Below are 20,034 nucleotides of genomic sequence, written 5' to 3' on the forward strand. Positions count from 1 at the left end.
TCTGTCTCCTCCTCTGCCAGGCGGAAACGGCCGGCCGTTTCTTCGCGGTGGATCGCAAAATTCGCTCGACAGCTAATATATTATTCATTACCATACGTGTTAGCTTACGTAAGCGGTAGCGTTATTGATGCAGTTCGCGGCAGAGATTAGCTTCCTTTATCGTGCACTTTCTACGCGTCAACTGCAATTAGCTACCGCTGAAACGAGCCGGTCGTTGGGCAATATCGAATTTATACACCGTGCGATGCCACTTTTCGCAACTCCACCGATCGCGTGGGCGTTGCTCGCCAGAACGAGTGTGAAGCACCCGCTGTTCACCGATTACTAATTACACGATTCGTTACGTACTCCCGGCACCAATAAAATTCTTCTTCCTCTTATTCTCCTCAACAGTCTGCAGATTGTCGAGCATCGAGTTTGGAAGTGTTTGAATAGCTAGCAGTAAAATAAGGAATAAATGAGCTAACGTAAAACTAGCCTACGATCAAACGATACCTGTTGAAGATTAAGTACGAGAGATCGGACGGGAAAAAGGAACGAAGAAGCCAACAACGTGAAACGTAGAGATGAAATTTAAGGGGGCGCGACCGGCGTGGCAGGACGGCAAATTGAAGACGAGTTAAAACGAAGACGAGTCGATAGGCTCGACGGAGGTTTCGAGGAACAGATGATTTGTCCATAAACCCGTTAATGCACGCGTTTCACGCGAGCGAAATCGAAACGGGCCGAAGAAACGCGTTCGACGTAAATCGTCTTACTTACTTGCTCGCTAATAAACGACTGCGCCAGGGATAAACACCAGATGCATAGACGCGAGTAAATGGATTATCTGGAAAAATAAAAGCGGCAAACCATGGGTACCTAGTCGGTGGTTCGCTCATAAACGCACGAACGCCAACGAATAATGACCCCGCCGATAAGTGCACCCTACATCGCGCATCCTTACTTCCGATGCAACAATGTATCTATGCGAGGAATCCTTATATTCGTATTTAATTGTTGCAACTTGGGATAAGCGAACGCGAGACCTTAAGAGACGGACAGTCTATTTTTCATTCGAGTACCGAATTATTTTCAACACTCTTCTAATTTATTACGCGTTCAGAGAGTATCGGCAAATCTTGAAAAATCACTCTCCGCGAGTGTGCTTTCCTATCTCAACCGAGAACAAAGTCGAAGCCCAACCCAGTTTCTAGAACCATCCTATACGGTCCAGCGACGAGCAAAAATATCTAAACAAACGCAATACAAATACGCCGATTAAGCACGGGTATGTACCTCGAAGACAAGTTCAGCTGATACGTCAAAATTATCTGAGAGTCGAACGTTGCGGAATAAGCAGTGGATTCCCATAAATCAATGGCAAATTAGAGTCTAGATAGAAACGATCGCGGTTATAAAAGGTGGCCGTGCAAGTACGCAGCGAACTGAACGAAAGATCATGCGTGTCGGCCTTTATACGTAGGTACTCGCACAGATACGTAGAAAGGTTAAAGATCGATCACACACGAAGCGTTTCGACTTAAAAGCGATCGAGCCGAAGTTTTTCGAAAATAAATTGGCCGCGCTATCGATTACATTCGCACGCGATTCCTAAACATCCAATATTTACTTACAATGGCCACTGTACCGATGCACCGGTGAAACCCACCATTTTGACTTTCAATTACGGTCGCGAGAACGAATATAAATAAAACACAGGCAACCGTGGTCCATCAAAAAACAATTAATCTGGAAGGCAATTATTTGCTGGATCAGACTCGAGGTTTAACATTAATCAAACTCGAGGAGCGGATACGAGATGCACGCGCTTCCCTTTTGCTAGAAGAGAGAGCACGCCGTTTTTTTCTATCAGATTAATGGGAGTCAGCGATTTAAATTAAGCCAGAAAAGCTAATACCATTAGTGAAAATTGAACTGTGATAGCCGATGTCCATGTAATGGCAATATCATTGCTAATCGTAGATTTAGCCGCCACTAACTGTTTATAGTTAGAGATCCTTTTCATTTACTTACTTTTAATAGGAAAGTTAATTTCACGATTTTTTATATGTCCATCGCAGAAAGGCGTTCCACTTTCTCCTATCTAATCTTTTTTTTATTCTTTTAAATTATTCTCCAACGGCTGTGCAACATCTATCACGAGTCTCCAACGACATTTTCAAACGATCGACCCCACCGAGTCGTACCAACGCAACGTTACCAACAATTTCAGTCTCGATCAACCGAGTGTCGATCACGCGTTCACCAGCAGCGAACTCCGTTCTAAACGACTTTTTCCAGAAAAGCATCGCTGCCATTCTTCCAGCGTAGAAAGACAGGCGGGCGCGATCTCGTTCGAGTTCTCCGGCTTTCGTTCTTCACGTGGGTAGCCGGATATAAATTATTCTTCGGCTCGGCGTTGCGGTGCATTTAATTGTGACAACGAGATTGATCGCTGCCGCGACTGCTCGCTCCGTACGCGCCATTAATATCGCGGGACACGATTTACGCGGCGGGATAATAATAATCGAGAAACAAAAGTGCGCGGCGCATTGAATACACCCCGGTGCCACGGTGTGGCATTATTAAGTATTATATTTAAATCATTTGTTGCAGGCGCATCGCCGCTAACGAGGGGCCACGACAGCGCCCTAACGAGCCACGCACGCCCACGCGGTTTCATCGTTTCAGGGGAAGCGTTGCGTCGCGTCGTTTCGATCTTGACAAATGACTCGAACGCCCCCTTACACCGACGGTCGGGGTCTTCGCTTCCGCGAACTCGTCTCTCCACCGTGTCCACCGTTTTGTCACAAAATTGTAAATTGAATATCGATCGACAGCGGCTCTCTGTGTCATGTCGTCGCCCATTAAATCGAACCCCCTGGTTCCGAGACTCGGAAATGAGTTCCGTGGTCGAGCAACGAGGGTGACGCGATCCCCGTTGCCAATCGAACCATATAGGTAGCGAAGCGTCTTTCCACGTGTCAAAGTTACGCGGTGAGACGTACGTACACTTTTGAAACTGGTAATTCGACGATAAGAAAAACTTTCGTGCAATTGTCAACTTCGTAGCAAGAAACATAACCGCGCAATCAGACCTATCATCGCGCTTCTCGCCACGAATGCCAAAGCCATTTCTACGGCAGCTATCGTCGCGCCGTAAATAGAGAAATTCCGTCGGCGAAGCGTTTCTCAGGAAGCCATATCTTGCTTTCCTGAAACGCAAGCGTCACGCTGCTCGTGGTACGCGGTGGCATAAAAATGACGAGAGCCTCGGTATGCGCATTTTACAAAAATAGCCGGCAATCAATCAGCCGATAATTTCAACGCAGGTGACAGCGCTGCCCGATGGGAATTTTAATAACGACATCGTAACGAGACTCGCTCGCTTCTTCTTCTTGGCCGTCATGGGCAGCCTATTATCGATCACGGGATCGCGCTCAATGCAACGTTTCAATCTATCCGCTCGCGGTCCCTCTTCGACAACTTAATTTCCCGTTCGACTGCGCGACATCCATGCTCATCGCGTCTGCGCGCATATTTTATTTTTAAAGCTTCCTGCGCGGGGAGAATATTCAAAGAGGTGGCGAGGACCGTGTTGCATGTTACTTACGGCTGATTAAGTGTAAAACGAGGGATTCGTACCGCGTTTGCATCCGAATTTCTTCCATGTCACCTGCTTGCGCGTACAAAAATGTCCTCGTGAAATTAGTAATTCCGAATTACGCGTCGCCTGAGAAAATTGCATGTCGATGCTCGTGGCGATTACTGGCCCGTTTACGCCAGCGATTTTCATGATACCGCGAGTGATGCAGCTTGGTTATTCCACCGCGGTGTGTTTTACGTGTAAAAGATGCATCGAGGTCGGGGTACGTTTAAAATGTATAGTGCTACGGTAGAACGATTATAAGTTGATTTCTTCTTGATTAAAATTCGCAGGGCGGAACGTTCTTTGTGCATAAGTATTAACTTTTCCTCTTTTTTAATCAATGGTAAATTATAGCAACCTTTTGGAGAAAAAGGTTGATCACTGAATGTCGAGCTTTTTAAATGTTCGTGTACGAATATTGAGAAACGTGGAGGGGTTTGTGTGGTTCGTCTTACCGTGCATATCGTCGGTGTTTGTCCATGAATTTTGCTGCTATCGAGAAAGTCAGGAGCCTTGGGAGCATCCGATTGCGAGTGGGTCCTGGAGTACAAAGGCGACGAAGTAGGAACACTGCTGGCGTTTGATACGTGACTGGTGGGTAGTGATGTACCGAGAGGGAAATCTGGCCGATAAAACCACGTTGGCCACTGCAACATTAATTCCACTTGTTAATACGTAATACAATTATTTACATTGCTTAGCTGTATTCTAAAGAACATCGTAATCAGACTCTAGAAAATTATATTTAGACTCGTGTCAGCGTTGCCGGAATATCAAATCTCGAATATCAAAGCACATCCTGATAAAGCGCGAGTCACAAACAGTGTCACCATTCAGATCCCAAAGTCGTAAACAGTCATTAAACCTCCTCGTAAGTTTCCGTAACATTAACATCGCTGTGACAAAAAATACTGATTTATTTCGAAAAACCGACAACCTATCGACCGACCACTCGAAAGTCCATAATTACAGCCGAAAGTTGAAAGAATAAAAGAAAGAGAAACGAAGGGCATAATTTCAAAATTGTCAAAAAAAGGACATAATTTAGACAACCATCCTTGTCGTTTTACGTGACAATTTATCGCGAAGATAAGAGTGAGAAAACTACGTAGAAAGATCGTAGACTTTATCAAACTCTTTCGGACGATTGACGAATCTTCCAAGCTGGCTTTTCCACAGAGTCAGCCCGTTTGTCTGTCATCGAACAGATTGCTCGGGCAAAAAACGCGCGGGCGTCGCGCGTGTTCGGCGAGATAAAGCTCTTGCCCGTAGAACGAAGAGCAGGCATTAGTGTCACCGACTGAATATGAACCTCCCCAAGATAGATGACACATGCCCCTGACCCTGTAAGAAGCGCACTCGCTTCGAGGTCACCGGTATGCGTGTGGTCCATTGTAAGTGTTCTTATAAAGGAGCCCGGGATGAAGTGGGAGGCGGAGGATGAAAAGAAGCCACGGTGTTCCGTTCACCGTAGTACGTAAAGACCTTTTGATCGTCCTGCCGCGGACGACACGAATTCCACGCGATTATTCCCATTGACGCACCTCGACAAAATGGCCGCGTAGCGCGATCAGAACGAGATACAACGTCGCGCCAAGTGGTCGTCTTTTGTCGAGGGTTGCCTTGATCGAAGTCGCGTCAAGTGGTGGAGTATCAAAAGGGGAATTTTTTATCAATTTTTGGATAATCAGAGACCTTGTAGTCTTAAGAGGATCTTACGATTTAGAGGGAAGAGAAGAATTGAAACATTAATTTGCATTTTGTGCTGTTCGCTCCATATTCTGTATTAATATCTTTTATTATTAATTACTTCTCAACCATTCATCGGCAGAAAATTGCAAAGTGTTAAGAATTAAATTCAATGTAAAATCCACCAATATGAAGAAACGATCGGTTTCCAAAACCACCATCCGAGTATTCTAAAATCCATTCATCTCATTCTTGCCGCGCAGAATCAACTACGCCGTATTTAACACGATGATCATTCTTATACGTCACGCACGGTAAGACATGGAGAAACAATTAAAATAACTCAACGTCGCAGGATGCAACGTCAACGTCGCACCAAGAACTCGACCGTGCGTCTCGTTGATGCAGCGGAGTTGATCCGTCGTTATTAGAAATCCGCGCGAGCCACGAGGATCTTACGTCACGTAGTGCGGTAATATCGCGTGTTTCGGTTATTTTGGAGCACGAGGATAGCGGTGGTGGACCCGATTGGTCACGACACGCCGGAAAGTCGGCAACTCGGCCGAGCTGAGAGGAAGGAGGCGGATGGACCGTTTCGTGGTGGTCTGGCGAATGTCTCTTGTCGCTGGCTCGCGGGAGTTAACGGCAAAACCGAAATAACAAACTCCTAAAGTTAGTGAGTTAACGCTACTTCGTTCGAGGTTCCGAAGCTTCTGTTATTTTCTGTTTACCACGGCCATTCTGTGCGCCGCGCGAATCGTTTACCGTAGACGCGGCTCGTAACGGAAATCGTTCGACCGACCTTGCTACAAACGGATCGCGGCGGAGCCTACTGCATCGACAATTGTATCTCTTGCTCCGTTGTTTCGCGTAGCTTCGATCGTGAAACGAGACGAAGAAAATCCAAATTACAATTATCTGCGAAGGTTATGCGTGACAATAGCCACCTCGAACGTCATCGGTGCAGCGCCCTACGTACCTATCGGTCAACTTTATACGACGAAATAAATGCGTCATTAAATCCTACCATCCTGAATCTAATTTTAAGCCAGCGAGCCAACAATGACATCATAATACAACAGTTTTTTTTATTAACCATCAACCATCCTCGACTGCCGATGCTCGGCTCTACGAGCGTCTTTAACAGGCCGTTAGCGGGACCGACATAAAGACAGATACTTGCATCGTCGATACTCGTGTCCGCCACGTGTAATATCGACGGCCTATTTTCGTGCGAGTTAGGGGAAGCGTGGCGCGGAATTTTTCAGATTCCAGAGCCGCGAGTCAGCATCGGCAGCCGTAACCAAAGTAGACGCATCGCGTGGATCTTATCGAGCCCTGGAAAAATATTTACCTTCCGATTAATCAGCGTCCCCTCTGCGACGCTGTTACGACAGCGCCGCGATCATAATCGTGATCTACGAACCGCTCGTGTCCCGAAAATAGTGCATCGCGACGTAATTCTTTCGGAACCCGCGAATAACTTCTCCTTATGTCGTCGCCGAACGGTATAGATTCTCGCACGAACGATCGTCGAATAAGAACGTTCGTCGATGGTATTAAGAGCGGAACACACAGCTGAAGTCGATTTAAAAAACGGAAAATTAATGGATCAAATTGTTCGATGATTTATCCATCGCTCGACCAGCAATTTGACCCGAGGAGCCCCTCGCTTCCTGCACGATCAATATTCGTCGCTTAAGAACCATTAAACGGGCCCACGGCATAATTACACGGCAGGACAGATTGCACGTTGCGAGCGAATGGTTATCGATCGCGATCGGCCAAATTGATTCGTGCGGCCGAATGGATATCATTTCGATCGGGGAAACGGGAACGTCGATGTTGGTTCGATGGCCACGAGGAAGTAATCGTCGATTTGATGCGTTGTTTTGTTCCAGCGATTCCAATAAAGTTAATTAAACGTCGATACGACCTCGCGAGTGAACCGCTTGATTTTCAAATTGTACGACTCTTTTTGTATCGATTAAAGAGGACCAGAGTAAAAGGCAAATGAATTTTTTTATACTTGAAACGTGGGCCGTTAAAACACCAATGTTCAACCCGTGTTTCGATGTTCGAATAGAAATCTCAGCACGCGTCGACCAACCGCCACGTAGCGACATTTTTATTACCTTTGATTCGAATCTACAAAAAAGTTGTCCATCTGACAGAAGATGGAGAAAGGAATTCGCTCGTTGGACTCAATTTCACAGGATATCAAGCCCACCGCACGCGTTCTCGCGTCTTTCCACTTCTATCCGTGACAAAAAAGTAAAAACGTATCGGATCGCGACACGTCGCTCGCAACGCGAAGCGTGCGCCTCCGTTCTCTCTCTAATCGTCGCCGATTCCTCGTACCTGGACAAAGAAACGCGTGCCATTGAAGAAAAAGGCTGGATTCCGTTGCCTCGTTACATCTCCTCCTTTCTCGCTGAACATTTGCTCTTTCGCGTTAGCCGACAGTCTCCCGGATCTTCCAATGTAAACCGAATTCTTCGGTCTTCCAACGATTTCTCTAATCTTTGCGCGTAATCGAGGTTATCAAGTGGAAACGAGGTGATTTGGAGAACGTCTCGCGGTAATTTGGAAGAAATTAAAAGATATTACTCGAAAGAGGTTTGAAACGATTTTTGACGATGCGAGTTGATCGCGAGATCGTTATTACGATGACTAGACGAGCAGGATTGATGACAATAACGATATTTCATAGAATAGCGTGATTCAGACGTAGCAGCTGGCGGACGCGTTGCCACGAAAATTTCCAACCGCGGTCGCACCGCGTAATGACAAAGTAAGGATGGCCCAGCGAGATAAACGCGAGCCAAACTACTTCATCAACGAACGACCTCGAAACAAGCAGACTGCATGCGTACGTAGTTGCGTCGTACAGCGATGGGAATAAAACACTTGAAGCGAACTACTATAACCAGAGCAAATGATAGGTTGCTGAAATATTTTACGTACGTCTGAAAACATCGAAATCGTTTCGAATCTCGCGATGGATCGCATCTGCGACTGTCGTAAGACGAATATCGTAAAACCATACGCAACGAGAGACTACGAAGATTCAGAATTACGATTCAGATAAATTACTGGAAGCGATAGAAACGACTTTTCGTGATTTGGAAGACGCATGATCGATAACTTAAAGCCGCGCGATAATTGATTTTTCGCGGAAACTTTCAAGTATGTACTATGTCCATCGGTCGACTCTACACACAGTATGCGTGCACGTAATAAAGTATTGCTTACAGCAGAGGTTGCACGCTTAATCACCGACGTCGTTAAAACCATACTCCGCAGATGGTTAAATAAGAAGTTTGTGCTTATCTGAAATTCCAATAAAGCGATCCTCGGTTTTTGTATCAAAACGCGTACACAAATGTCCTTCGTAACATCTATAGACGTTATTGCTTTTTATCTTTATTACTTTCAGCGTTTCTGTAGCCTCATCCTTTGTACTCTTTTCATATGTAACGCGCTGTTTAACACGATCGTTCGGAAATTAAAAATAGCCATCGTACAACTAAACAACGATTCGACTTGTTTGACTTGACTTGTCCTTTCGTCGAAAGAATTTCCAGCCACAGGGTCGCCACGATTCAATCCTCCGCGATTCTGTTCAAGTCGAACGTCACGACGCGACGGCACGACGAAGCAGTCACGTTGATCACACGTTGCGTCCCAACCACCTCGAAGACAGCCCACGAAGCAGAGAGCCAACGTAAGTGAAAATTACAGCCTTTCCTCCCTTTTCTTCCAGCCAACCAAGAACACCGACGTTCCACTCCATCCTGGCGTCTTGCGCCGAGGACAGCGCCGACTAATTGCGAGCTTTATCGAACATTACGCGCCCACAACATTGCAATCTTGCGACAGCCGACAATTTCGATGGGACACGCTACCATTGGCATAACTTCAGACGGGACGCATACGTTTAAAGGCGGGATCTATGCATTGGCTGGTTCATCCTCGACCTCCGGCGAGACACGGCCAAGCGAACGCCGAAACACTCGACCGATCTCGTAGCTCGATAATGTTGCGTACACCGTGTTCCACGGGGATATTTCCCCTGTCGTGCGTCGATCATACGCGAGATATCGTGCATACCGCGGTCTTTTCGTTTCGCTTTTGTAAGTCATTTTGACCAGTCACTTGACAGACTCTTATACGAGTCGAAGGACGCAGTCCCGATCGATGGGATAAACGTGACACTTGCGGAGGTCTAGAACTGTTTTAAATCGAATAGCGTAAAATAGCGGCAAATTTAAGAACGATGTTTAAACGACGAAATTATACGAAAAATATAACATCCGTGGCAGACGAAGGATCCAAATTCGACCATTAGTTTATCTACCTTTACGCCTCGGAAGCCACGAAAGGGATTACAAAGGCAATGAGCGTACAAACGAAATAAGCGTATAAAAGGGACATTGAGCGTGTCATCCTTGTAGCTGATCGTCGACCCATGAATATCTTGGAGATCTGGAAGCGGTGACTCCGACAGCTGTGATAATTAGCCCCAGAGCCGTGTACGGCATGCAACGAGTAGAAAACCGTGCGAGGTACATGTAAGTACGTCGACGATCATCGTACCGTTCCATCATCGGCGTCATTAATACATTGCTGGTGACGGGCAGCGTTAATCTTCCCTGCCACGAAAAACAATCGACGGGCTGGTGAAACTCTCGATGTATCTTCGCGTTCTGATGCGTTCGAGACGATCGTTACCCCGTTTATTTTCGAGCATTCCTCTTCCTTAGCTGCACCTTACACTTCGTGTCGCTTTCCGAGCAACTACAAAAATTTGATAATACGGAAATTGAACGACTCCGGTAAAAAAACAATTCCTTGGGCAAAGAAAGGTACGTGCAAATACTCTTCACAACCACCGTGTTTCACCCTAAGCGCAATAGTCGAAAAATGAGTACTCGAAATCATCACCGGCCTCCACGAAAAGGAAAATAAAAAGCTGGCAACCAATGAAACCGCCGGCCATGAGCCAACCGTCTTCTGCCAACGAAGGTTAAACGCGAGTAACAAGCATGAAATTCACGGGACAAAAGGAGACTCGGCGTTTGGTTGACGCGCACGCAACGGTGCGAAGCAGCGCAGTGACACGCAGCGATCGCGCGAGCTATACGGTTTTCAATCGAGCCGGGCTAAACGGCCAGTTAAGCGAGTTTATCTGATGGAGAGCGGCGTGTCGCGGCGTCACACTTCCGCGCGCGCCGTAACGCGACGTCCACGCTCGCGCTAAGCGAAACGCGCGACACGTTACGCGCCGCCCACCTCCATGCCCCGTAATTACTGGCGACAAAACGACCAAGCCACTGCCGTGACGAGACGACAACGGGACGAGCTTGACACGCACCGCGGCCACGAATTAATTCATGGCGAATGCCGGCGCAGATTATCTTCATCGACCGAGATTCTTTTTCGCTCGCGTGCCGCTAGCTGAATTGTTTTCGATGTCTGACGAGATGGCAGAGGGCGGTAATTGAGGTTGTTGCGAAGATGGACAGGGGATATGTTTATGTTGGGTTGCGTTAACGTGTTGAAATTACTCATTGTTAAAGCAAGATTTATCGCGAACACGAAACAAATTAGACTAATTGGAACGATTTAAAAGTGAATAACTAGCAGCGTGCAGACAGTAGTAAGATTCAAAAGAAATCAAATTTGCCTCGAAATTTTAACAGTGCGTGGTGAATTCTTTTACAAACTTTTACAAATATCTTAAAATCCTACATACATGTACGAGCTTAAAAATAACTCTTGTTATAAATATAGCCTGTTCAACGTTGTGTGTACTCGACTGGAAAAAACCAGAGACGACGAAGATACGGTTGACGACAAGTTTATCCCTTCGCTGGCTGTTCCTCGCCGCTCATCGATTCTCCATTCGCGGAATGGACGTAGCGCGAACGAACGGCGATGCAAATTATCCATTGGAGAAAACGCAATAATAATTCAAGACGTATCCACGATGGTAAATCGCCATGGACTAACGCGGAGAAAGAAGGAGAGACAGAGAGATTGACGTTTCCCGACGTGAAACGTAATTATTATCTTCGGCGAGGTACGCATGGGAAAATTCTAGCGCCAGCGCCAACGCTCGGCTTCGCCTCGTCACCTGCGATCAATCGACTGGATGTGAGTCATACATAGCGAGTCGACTCTGATCACTTTGTATTGCTCTTTCTCGGACGCGAGCCGTGTTCCGTCTCGAGGAAAACAAGAATTTTCCCCGGAGAGCAAATGGCACTTGGTGAGTCGCCTCGCGCTTATTGCCTATTAACGCGCTGGTCACTGGATATATTACCGCTATTAAGGCTTGTGAGCATATAAATGACTGTTTATGCGAGAAAGGTACCTACTAATACGCGGCCCTCTCCAAGCTTGCATTACGAACGCACGCTGGTTAGTCCACTTCGCGGTCTTTCCGATAAAAGTCACCTGCGGTGAATTGGACATTTCCGCTTCCGCGAACCTCCGCGGTGCTGCAGGTTCTAACTTCTTGGTAAAAATTTCAAACCGTATAATGGATGATAAGTAGCGTAGAGAACATACGTGTTCGTTTACGTGTATTAACACACTCGTAACTGATGACACGGTGCTGTGTCTTCCCGTGAATTAAAAATGGTAACTGGTTACGTGGTGCTATGTCTGAATCTTGGTTGATGCGAGGGAAAAATATAAAGAAGCAGGAATACCCTGTGGTTGAAAAACACTTTCCAAGAGAGAAAAGAGACTCGCGTGCAATACGGTCGACATATTTATTAGACGCATTTCCACGCGAGAGGGGTCGTTCGATAGGCTTTCAGGAGGAGTTCGCAGTTGCTATTACCGCGAGAGCGGTCATTATCCTCCACGAGGACGAGCCACGTCTTCTTCGAACGACTCGTATTGGCGACCTATCGAGCCGCACCATCGAGTGGCGTACAACATGCTTCGGCTTAAATAAGAAATGCGATAACGCGATAGTAGGACGAGGAAAATACAGAAGGAAAAGGAAAACCCAATCCGGTCATCGACGATCCTCCCCTCGAGTTCCAACATTCGCATCGTTATTTACCATTTTATTCGTTATCCTTTGATGGACGCGCGAGCGCGAGAGAGAGAGAGTACAGATGGGGTGGTTCGCGGGAATTTTCTCTCTGCCTTTTAGCACGCCACGCGAACGCGGATTAATATTGCAGCTCGCATGAAATACACGGCACGGGTTGCAAAGAGGGTGAGTAGACGCGATGTGAATTAAATAGCGGAATTGTATTAATGCTTCGCTGTTTACGGCCGCTTTAACAGGGATGGGGCGCAACGTTTGATACGCGGCGGAACTATTGCTTCCTCCCTTTTAACGAGCTTTCTTTCGCTTTTTTCCAACCTTTCGAACGATCGAAGACGTGATATTTTAAATAACAACGTAGGAGTAATCGATCATCGGCTTCTTACGTTATACGTTAAAAATTTTGGAATTTAAATTAGACAATCTTTCGAGGAAGAAAATACGCAACATCCTTTGTATCCTTTATTTGCGTAATTCAAAGAGAACGACATTTCCTAAAAAGTCAAGGAGGAACTGAATACAGTAGAGACCTTCTAGAAAACTGAAACGTTGAACCCCATCGTTACGTCCGTGCTGCCGGCTGCAACGTTACTCTCGCAACAACGTTCCCCGAACATCAAAAAATTTCATTAGAAGAAATTTTCTCCGTTTATGATATTAGTTCATTACTACCAGCGTTTATTTGTATCGTAACAATTGCTGTGATTTTTAAAAATACTTCCTACCCTCTTTTTTGACTAATCGAATATCGACGTCTGAATCGTTTCGAATCACTCGAGGAAAGAAGAAAAAATCCACAGAAGAATATCAAAGGAGGGACACTGGAGATTCAAAGACCTTACGAGCGAACCAAAGACAACATAAGTCAAATTCCATTGACCAATCGATTATACGACCGAATTGTACGTGGACAATACAATCGAGGATCTCGCGAACGCCCCAGGGTGCACGTAGCGACCACACACAACACACATTAATTTTCCTATTACGGGCATTGTGGTAGACGTACGGGCATTGTAGCCACGACATGTTCGCCCACGGTCGGTCGTTGTCGGGCATCGAGCTTCGCGACATCGCTACAACCCCGACGCACCACGCTAACGAGCTGTCGTCGCTGTTATCTCTTCACGAGTCTCCTGATACCGATGCGTACATCCCCTCCGTGCAATCACCGCCCCATGTAACAAACTTTCCACCCATATGCCGTACCGCGGAGTAACGGATTGGCTAGAGAACGTATCGCGTGTATTTTCTCCTACGGAAAAGTTTCTCGTGTAAATTTGATGAAGCCTCTGCCGAGAATAGGGTTGTTTCTTTCCGCTTCTTCGGTCGTAGCGAAGGTTAGACATTTACTTGTTAACAGATTCAGGGTGAGGACGAATTAACGGTAAAGTTACTGATATTATCCATATTGGGAATAATTGACAATAAAATAATTGCTATTAACGCGATCTTACTTATGCAACAGGAATTTACTTAACACTAGAACTACCACACCAAATCAAATCGACTAGTTTTACAATTTTATTTTAAAATTCCTAGTTCATGTTATATTATTCCTTCTCAATGATGTAGTGACTTTCTCAACGATAACTAAAAGAATAATATAATGAATTTTATTTTGTTTTTTATGCATTCAAACTGAAAATAATATTGCATTAAGGCTACTTATACCAATACCAGTCAAAATGACTGATACTTGTCAAAGTGAAAAAGGATCCTGCAATCTGTTTATCGAACCTCAATTAACCAGTTTCCTCGTTCTGTACAACTTCCCACACGTTTTTTAAATTTTTACTGCTTATCATTAAATATGATGGTATCAGTTATCAGGAAAATTCCGGATCGATCACTAGATGCTAACACTAGAAATACCACAGCAGTCAAAATGGCTGGTTCTACAATTTCATAAATGTGTCAACCCTCGTTTAGGGATCATAGTGCCAGATGGATCAATAATACCAAAGATGTACTACATAACATGGAATTCTATTATTACGTATTTTTTAAAGATCAGTCATTTTCACTAGTTTTGGTGGAAATAGCTTCGTGTTAACTATCGGTAGTTCTAATGTTAATTCCGGGTATCGAATGTTTATCACTGAAAAAAGGAGTTGTACGATATGTTCTATACTTCATTTATTCTGGATCCTTTAAGCGAACTTTCACTTTTTACACTCGTATTTTTATGTCACCTTAACGATCGCAAAGGTTTTCCAAAGTGTACCCGTTTATTTTTATAGGAAAACCGTGCAACCTGTTGAGAAGAGGCGAAAAACGCCAGAGACGAACACGAGAATCTCGCCAATGACTATAGATTAGAAACGGGAAACTCGATTAAAGCACCGAACGCGTCCTAATTAACTCCCCAATTACGCGGTTCCCCTGTGATTTCGGTGCAAACAAAGAAGGCGAACCGGTTTCAAGAAGCAGGGTCACCGACAACATGCGCGACGCGTCCTTCACCTCCCTGACCTGGCCCGTATCATCCCCCGGGGCTCTGGGTACACATTATAATTGCGCATATTAAAATGGCGTCACGACTTCACCGCCCATCCATCCATCCAGCCAGTCAGCCATCTTTAATCAATAATGGAGCATCAGGGACCATGACAACAGATACCCTTTCCCGGGGTTTCTGTCTCGTGGACCCTTTTCCACCCCCTTGTGACCCCCCGACCGAATCTGCAAGGGTTGCCTGCCTTTCTCTGGACCGAGTTTCGCTATTCCCCGCATCATGTTACGTCAAATTGCGGTTATTCCCACCGTACCGTCCTCTTTGACCCCTCGATACCCAACGTCTTGCGTTCTGTTAGGGTTTGCTTGGATCGTTTCTTGCAAGACATAATGGAGTAAAATTAAAGTTCGAAAGAATGTATTTTTTAAAGATACAGCGCAAGTGGTTTGCGTATTACAAACAAAATTATCCGTTGTTTGATAATCATTTGAAAAACTTTTACCGCTTGAGTATCTCGTATACTTTCTTTCTTTTCATTCTCTTCTCTTTCTTCCCTATTGGTCTATTTTTTAAAACCACACACACAAGCTTTTAACTATCTAAAAACATCACATAATAGTCTTGAAAAGCATATAGCAAAACGCTGTTTTGCAGTGTACAGTGTTATCACGCAACGAGAGACGGAAAACCTAAGCCAGAGCAGTCACGAATATCAGCAAGGTATCGAGCAAACGCGGCAAAACTCATCGGCAAATTGGTACCGTTTTCCAGGAAATCAGGCCGACCAATGTGCTCGACCAATCAGCCGTAGGTCCGGTGAATCTTCGACGAGGGATCTATCGGAGGGCTGGAAGACATAAAGCGACTCGCATTTACGCTTCCGAACGAACGGTCGATCGAAGGAGGCCGTTGTCAGGAGCTTTCCAAGCGTAACGGCGTGCGTGGCACGTGCGAACCGTACACGCGTTTCCCTGCACGCATTCATCGGCCGGGGGCGTTCACGTGCGTGTCCACGGCAGCGTGCTGCCGCGCGGAAACACCAACGACTGGTCGTGCACCTGTCAACGTGTCGTTACGTGTTCGCCTGCGCTTCTGTTTCGGGCCGTGGACTCGCGTTTGCGAAAACAATGGCGTGCCGATGCACAGGGGGGCACTTGAGGTAATACGCCAGTTTGTAGCTTTGTTTGGCCTTTGAAAATTTCGCGAATGCTAATGCAACAAAGATCAATCGCGTAAGGGATCGTATGTATTCGACGCTAACTATTTCATAGTGCGATTTAACGTTACTTTGGAAATTCGAATTCGAAGCAAACTAATTGGTAAAAACACCTGTGAGTCACTGAATTTTATACCTACTTTCCCTCTTAACTCTATGTCTCGATGAACGAAAGAAATCAATCGCCACTTAAACTTTCACAAAGGAAACTCCGCCCAGCTTCGCACTGCCGGTACGTACCATACGTGCCTCGTTCGAAAGAACAATTTTAATCCGATGCTGCAACCGGCTCGACGAATTAATTTCCCATCAAGGCTTCTAATTACAGCGAAATCGGCGGAAAGCAAGATAAACGAGTCAATCGAAAAACACGGCGCAGCGGCGCGGCGAGGGACACGAAATTAATAGTATCCATGCTCGAGAACAAGACCGGACTGCGAGATTATCGGCCGGCCAGTTTAGGCGCGGGGGTTACAACGTCACACGCAACGCCGCGATCATTCCACGTAATAATTATGTACCGTTCTCGATATAAGCCGCGGCCTAGCCGGACCTTAACCCGCCAAAGCGTATCATGCAACATTATTAATGGAATTTATTGCCGCGCAAAAGGCAGTCAGGCGAACGGAAATTTTAATCTAGCCGCGTTAACGAGTCAAAAGGACGAGCCGAGTAAGTGCCAGATTAATCACGATTACTAGATTTTAAATATTGAAACTATTACTAATACTATGCGTCATGTTGCCTTCGCGACTGTTAGATGTACTATTAACACGTAAAGAGATTAGTTTTTTATCTTTAATATAATTCTATAATTTTCTATAATAACCATTATTTTATATACATATATCTAATTATACACTTTTTCGTTTACGTACGATAACTGATTAAAATTCACATTCAGATATAATATAATTCAGTTATATCTGATTCACATTCAGATATAACGTTCGACTTATAAATTTAAAGTTAAATAGAAAATTATATTTTTTATTTCTTTTTTTTAAGATTAATAACATTATGAAAGCTTAATAATATTAGTAAATAAGTTGTGAGTGAAAAAAAAGATATAAAAAGGAAAAAAATAAAAATTGCCGAAACCCGGGATTGAACCGGGGACATTTAGATCTTCAGTCTAACGCTCTCCCAACTGAGCTATTTCGGCTTGATGAGTTACGTTCGTAATAGGGTTTAAATGCACAATGTGTATAGAGAATATTAAATAAAAAGATTGAAATCAACTTTAATACGCAAACGGAAGATTTACTTTTACACGTACAATCTGTTACAAACTACCAATGAATTATATCGCTTGATTGCATGCGTGAAAAATTATTATCGAATAGGCGGGAAAGATAAGTAAGAAATACTACTAAACAAAAATAACAGATAACGATAGGAGAAAAACAAGAGAAGATGAATGCCTGATAGCATAACGTCAGGGTCAGAACGGTCACGATTATTAGAAAATGCCGGGCGTAATTTACCAGAATTTATCACTAGAATTCCTCTTGCCGAGTATCGGAAAAATTAGACAATATCATCGCAAACGAGCAGTCTTACGTTGGAAAAATCGATAATAATTTCCATACGCCTCTGAAACCGTCCAGAAATTTGTCCGTCTGGCGATAGATGCCTCGAACGAAAGACCATAAAACTCATTAAAACGCATTACCCAGCTCTAATCGGCAGAAATTTAAATTCCAATTCGCTGTTATGTAGCCGCACCACCGATAGACCTTTGCGAACTGGACACCTAGTCCGGTGTCTACGCCGGAATTACCCGGCATTACGTACGCAATTTCCAACGGTTAAAGGACGTGATCGCGGTAATGACGTTCGAGGGAGGCTTGAAAACCTCGGGATCACGGATGCACGTTAAAAAGGACGGCGTATATCCAGGCGAACGAGTCAATCGAACGGGCCTGCGCTCTCTGTCTTTCCGTGTGTTAGACCGCGAGACAGGTCATACACAGGCGCGCACGCGGCGAGGGATACGAAATTAATAGTGTCTATGCGCGGGAACAAGACGAGAGCGAGGCATTATCGTCCCTCGTTTGGGCATTGGGAGCGTGTAAAGGCATGATGCAGAGCCGAAGCGGCGCGGTCCAGCTCAAAGCGACGATCCACCATTGCCGGACACGCCAGGGGCGCAACAGCTTGATACATCGTTACACGCTGTTCCTTCCATGTGCCCTTCGATCCTCTCTTTCTCTCTCTTGTCTCTCGCCTCTTACCTTCTTCCTTCGATCTATTTCTCCGTCTCTCCCATTAACTCTATATTTCTCTTTATTTCTTCCCCCTTCTACCTTTCTTTCGCGTACCGTATATACGATCCTCCTCTCGATTTCTTTGTCCCTTTTCTTCCTACCCTCGAGTGTACACCGAGAAGAAGGGCACAATTCTTGGCCCCTCGACACCCCTCGACACGCAGCATCGACCTAAGCCAAACTCGGCGCCGACGCGCCGCTCTAATACGATCTCACGATCGACGGGGCCACGAGCGCCGTAAAGCTCGGTTTACACCGGGCCGCAGGCAGCCGCCTACGCGATCTACCCGCTCCTTAAATCCTCCGGCTACAGCGCGCCTCCGCGGGGTAGACATTGTCGCGATGAACACCGGCCCCGGGGAGATGAAGTCGTTCCGACCGACTCGCGCAGATCAGAAATTATTATTCCGCCGCGCGAAGAAGCGCCAACCCTCCCGGTGAAACGTTTAAGTCTACTGCTGTACGAGTTCTACACTTCGTACGGTGTGATACTTTTCGTGTTTTAAGATGCGAGTGATAATTTGCAATTGCTTCGTTTCAGGCAGCGCGGCAAATATGAACTAACTTGTTACATTTAATTGCGTACATTTGTTAGTTTTATCAAGGTACAGGTTCGCGATCGCCGTTTCAAATGGCGATCGATAACTAATTGTGTAATTGCAAACGTTATAAACTACGAAGTTATTATCGTTTGGAAATAAAAGAAAAAATTCTCATGGCTCGCATATACTCGCACAGAAAAAGATTAAATATACCTGCGCTGTCTACGCTAAAAATCCAAGTAAATTGCGCAACGACGATCGCTGAAAAACATTATAGTCTCAAAGAGGGTATCGGTGGTATACCTTCCACTTTATCTGGCGAAGGGTTAATCGACGTTCATATACGACGCGAGCACGTTTGACGCCAACAAAGAACCCCTCGCCACGCCGCGCCGGGAAGAATGAACTCCGTAGGGAGAATCCGTCTTCTAAATATAGCAGCCACGGTAGCAGCCAAAGGAATCATGGCAGAAGGTGTACGACTGATGACAGCGACGGATATATCGGAAGCGGACGAATTAAATGTATTAGTCGGACTATCGATCTGCAATTGATATAAATATTCCAATCGACATGAATATCCGATGATGGTACACGCTGTGTATCTCTATACTTACATTATGTAGCCAGTTCAAATTAACTTGGCTGCTTTATAAATCATAAACTACGAAGCTATTAATCTTAATCATATGTTAAATGCATAAATATCTACATTGTTCGAATGTAAAAAAAAATAAATATAAGTTGAATAAAACATTGAACGGAACAGAAGAAGTTTTCTGCAGAAATATTTCTTGCAGAATATAAAATCCAGTTGGCTTGCAAATAGTCCTTTGGCAAAATAAAAAAGGAAACGAATAATGGTCAGGCAACGGATGAAAAATCTTGGCACAAATAATAACAGGCGTTTAGCCAGGAAACAAGCGTCGATATCCACACATCAGGTTCCACGAAAGGGCGCGGAAAAAATATTGGCGCGTTAAATCGAGCACCGCGGGGCGATCCGAGGCGAGGAACCGGCAGAGACACCGCTGTTTCGTGTTTTATGGTGGCATCAATTACTTTAATATTCGAGCTCGTAATATCTGAGAGCGATCGCGCGCGCGTACGCGATCCGCTTCGACCAAGGCTAGGTGTCAGCGATCGTAAAGCGGAA

The 20,034-nt window shown here is 45.2% G+C and overlaps 1 protein-coding gene and 1 non-coding gene across 3 annotated transcripts in view; both read right to left on the bottom strand.

Annotated features, from left to right (window-relative positions):
* LOC126915242 (zinc finger protein basonuclin-2-like) overlaps positions 1-20,034 on the bottom strand; it is a 262,874-nt gene that overhangs the window by 230,113 nt on the left and 12,727 nt on the right. For both annotated transcript variants that reach the window (XM_050719711.1, XM_050719712.1), the window contains exon 2: positions 4,087-4,278. In XM_050719711.1, the coding sequence (XP_050575668.1) occupies positions 4,087-4,278 (192 nt within the window). The remainder of the gene's footprint in view (positions 1-4,086; positions 4,279-20,034) is intronic.
* On the bottom strand, positions 17,159-17,231 carry Trnaf-gaa (transfer RNA phenylalanine (anticodon GAA)). The gene has a single exon. It is a non-coding gene; the product is annotated as a tRNA-Phe (tRNA).

Source organism: Bombus affinis, chromosome 4 (assembly GCF_024516045.1).
Source record: "Bombus affinis isolate iyBomAffi1 chromosome 4, iyBomAffi1.2, whole genome shotgun sequence".
Classification (NCBI taxonomy): Eukaryota; Metazoa; Arthropoda; class Insecta; order Hymenoptera; family Apidae; genus Bombus; species Bombus affinis.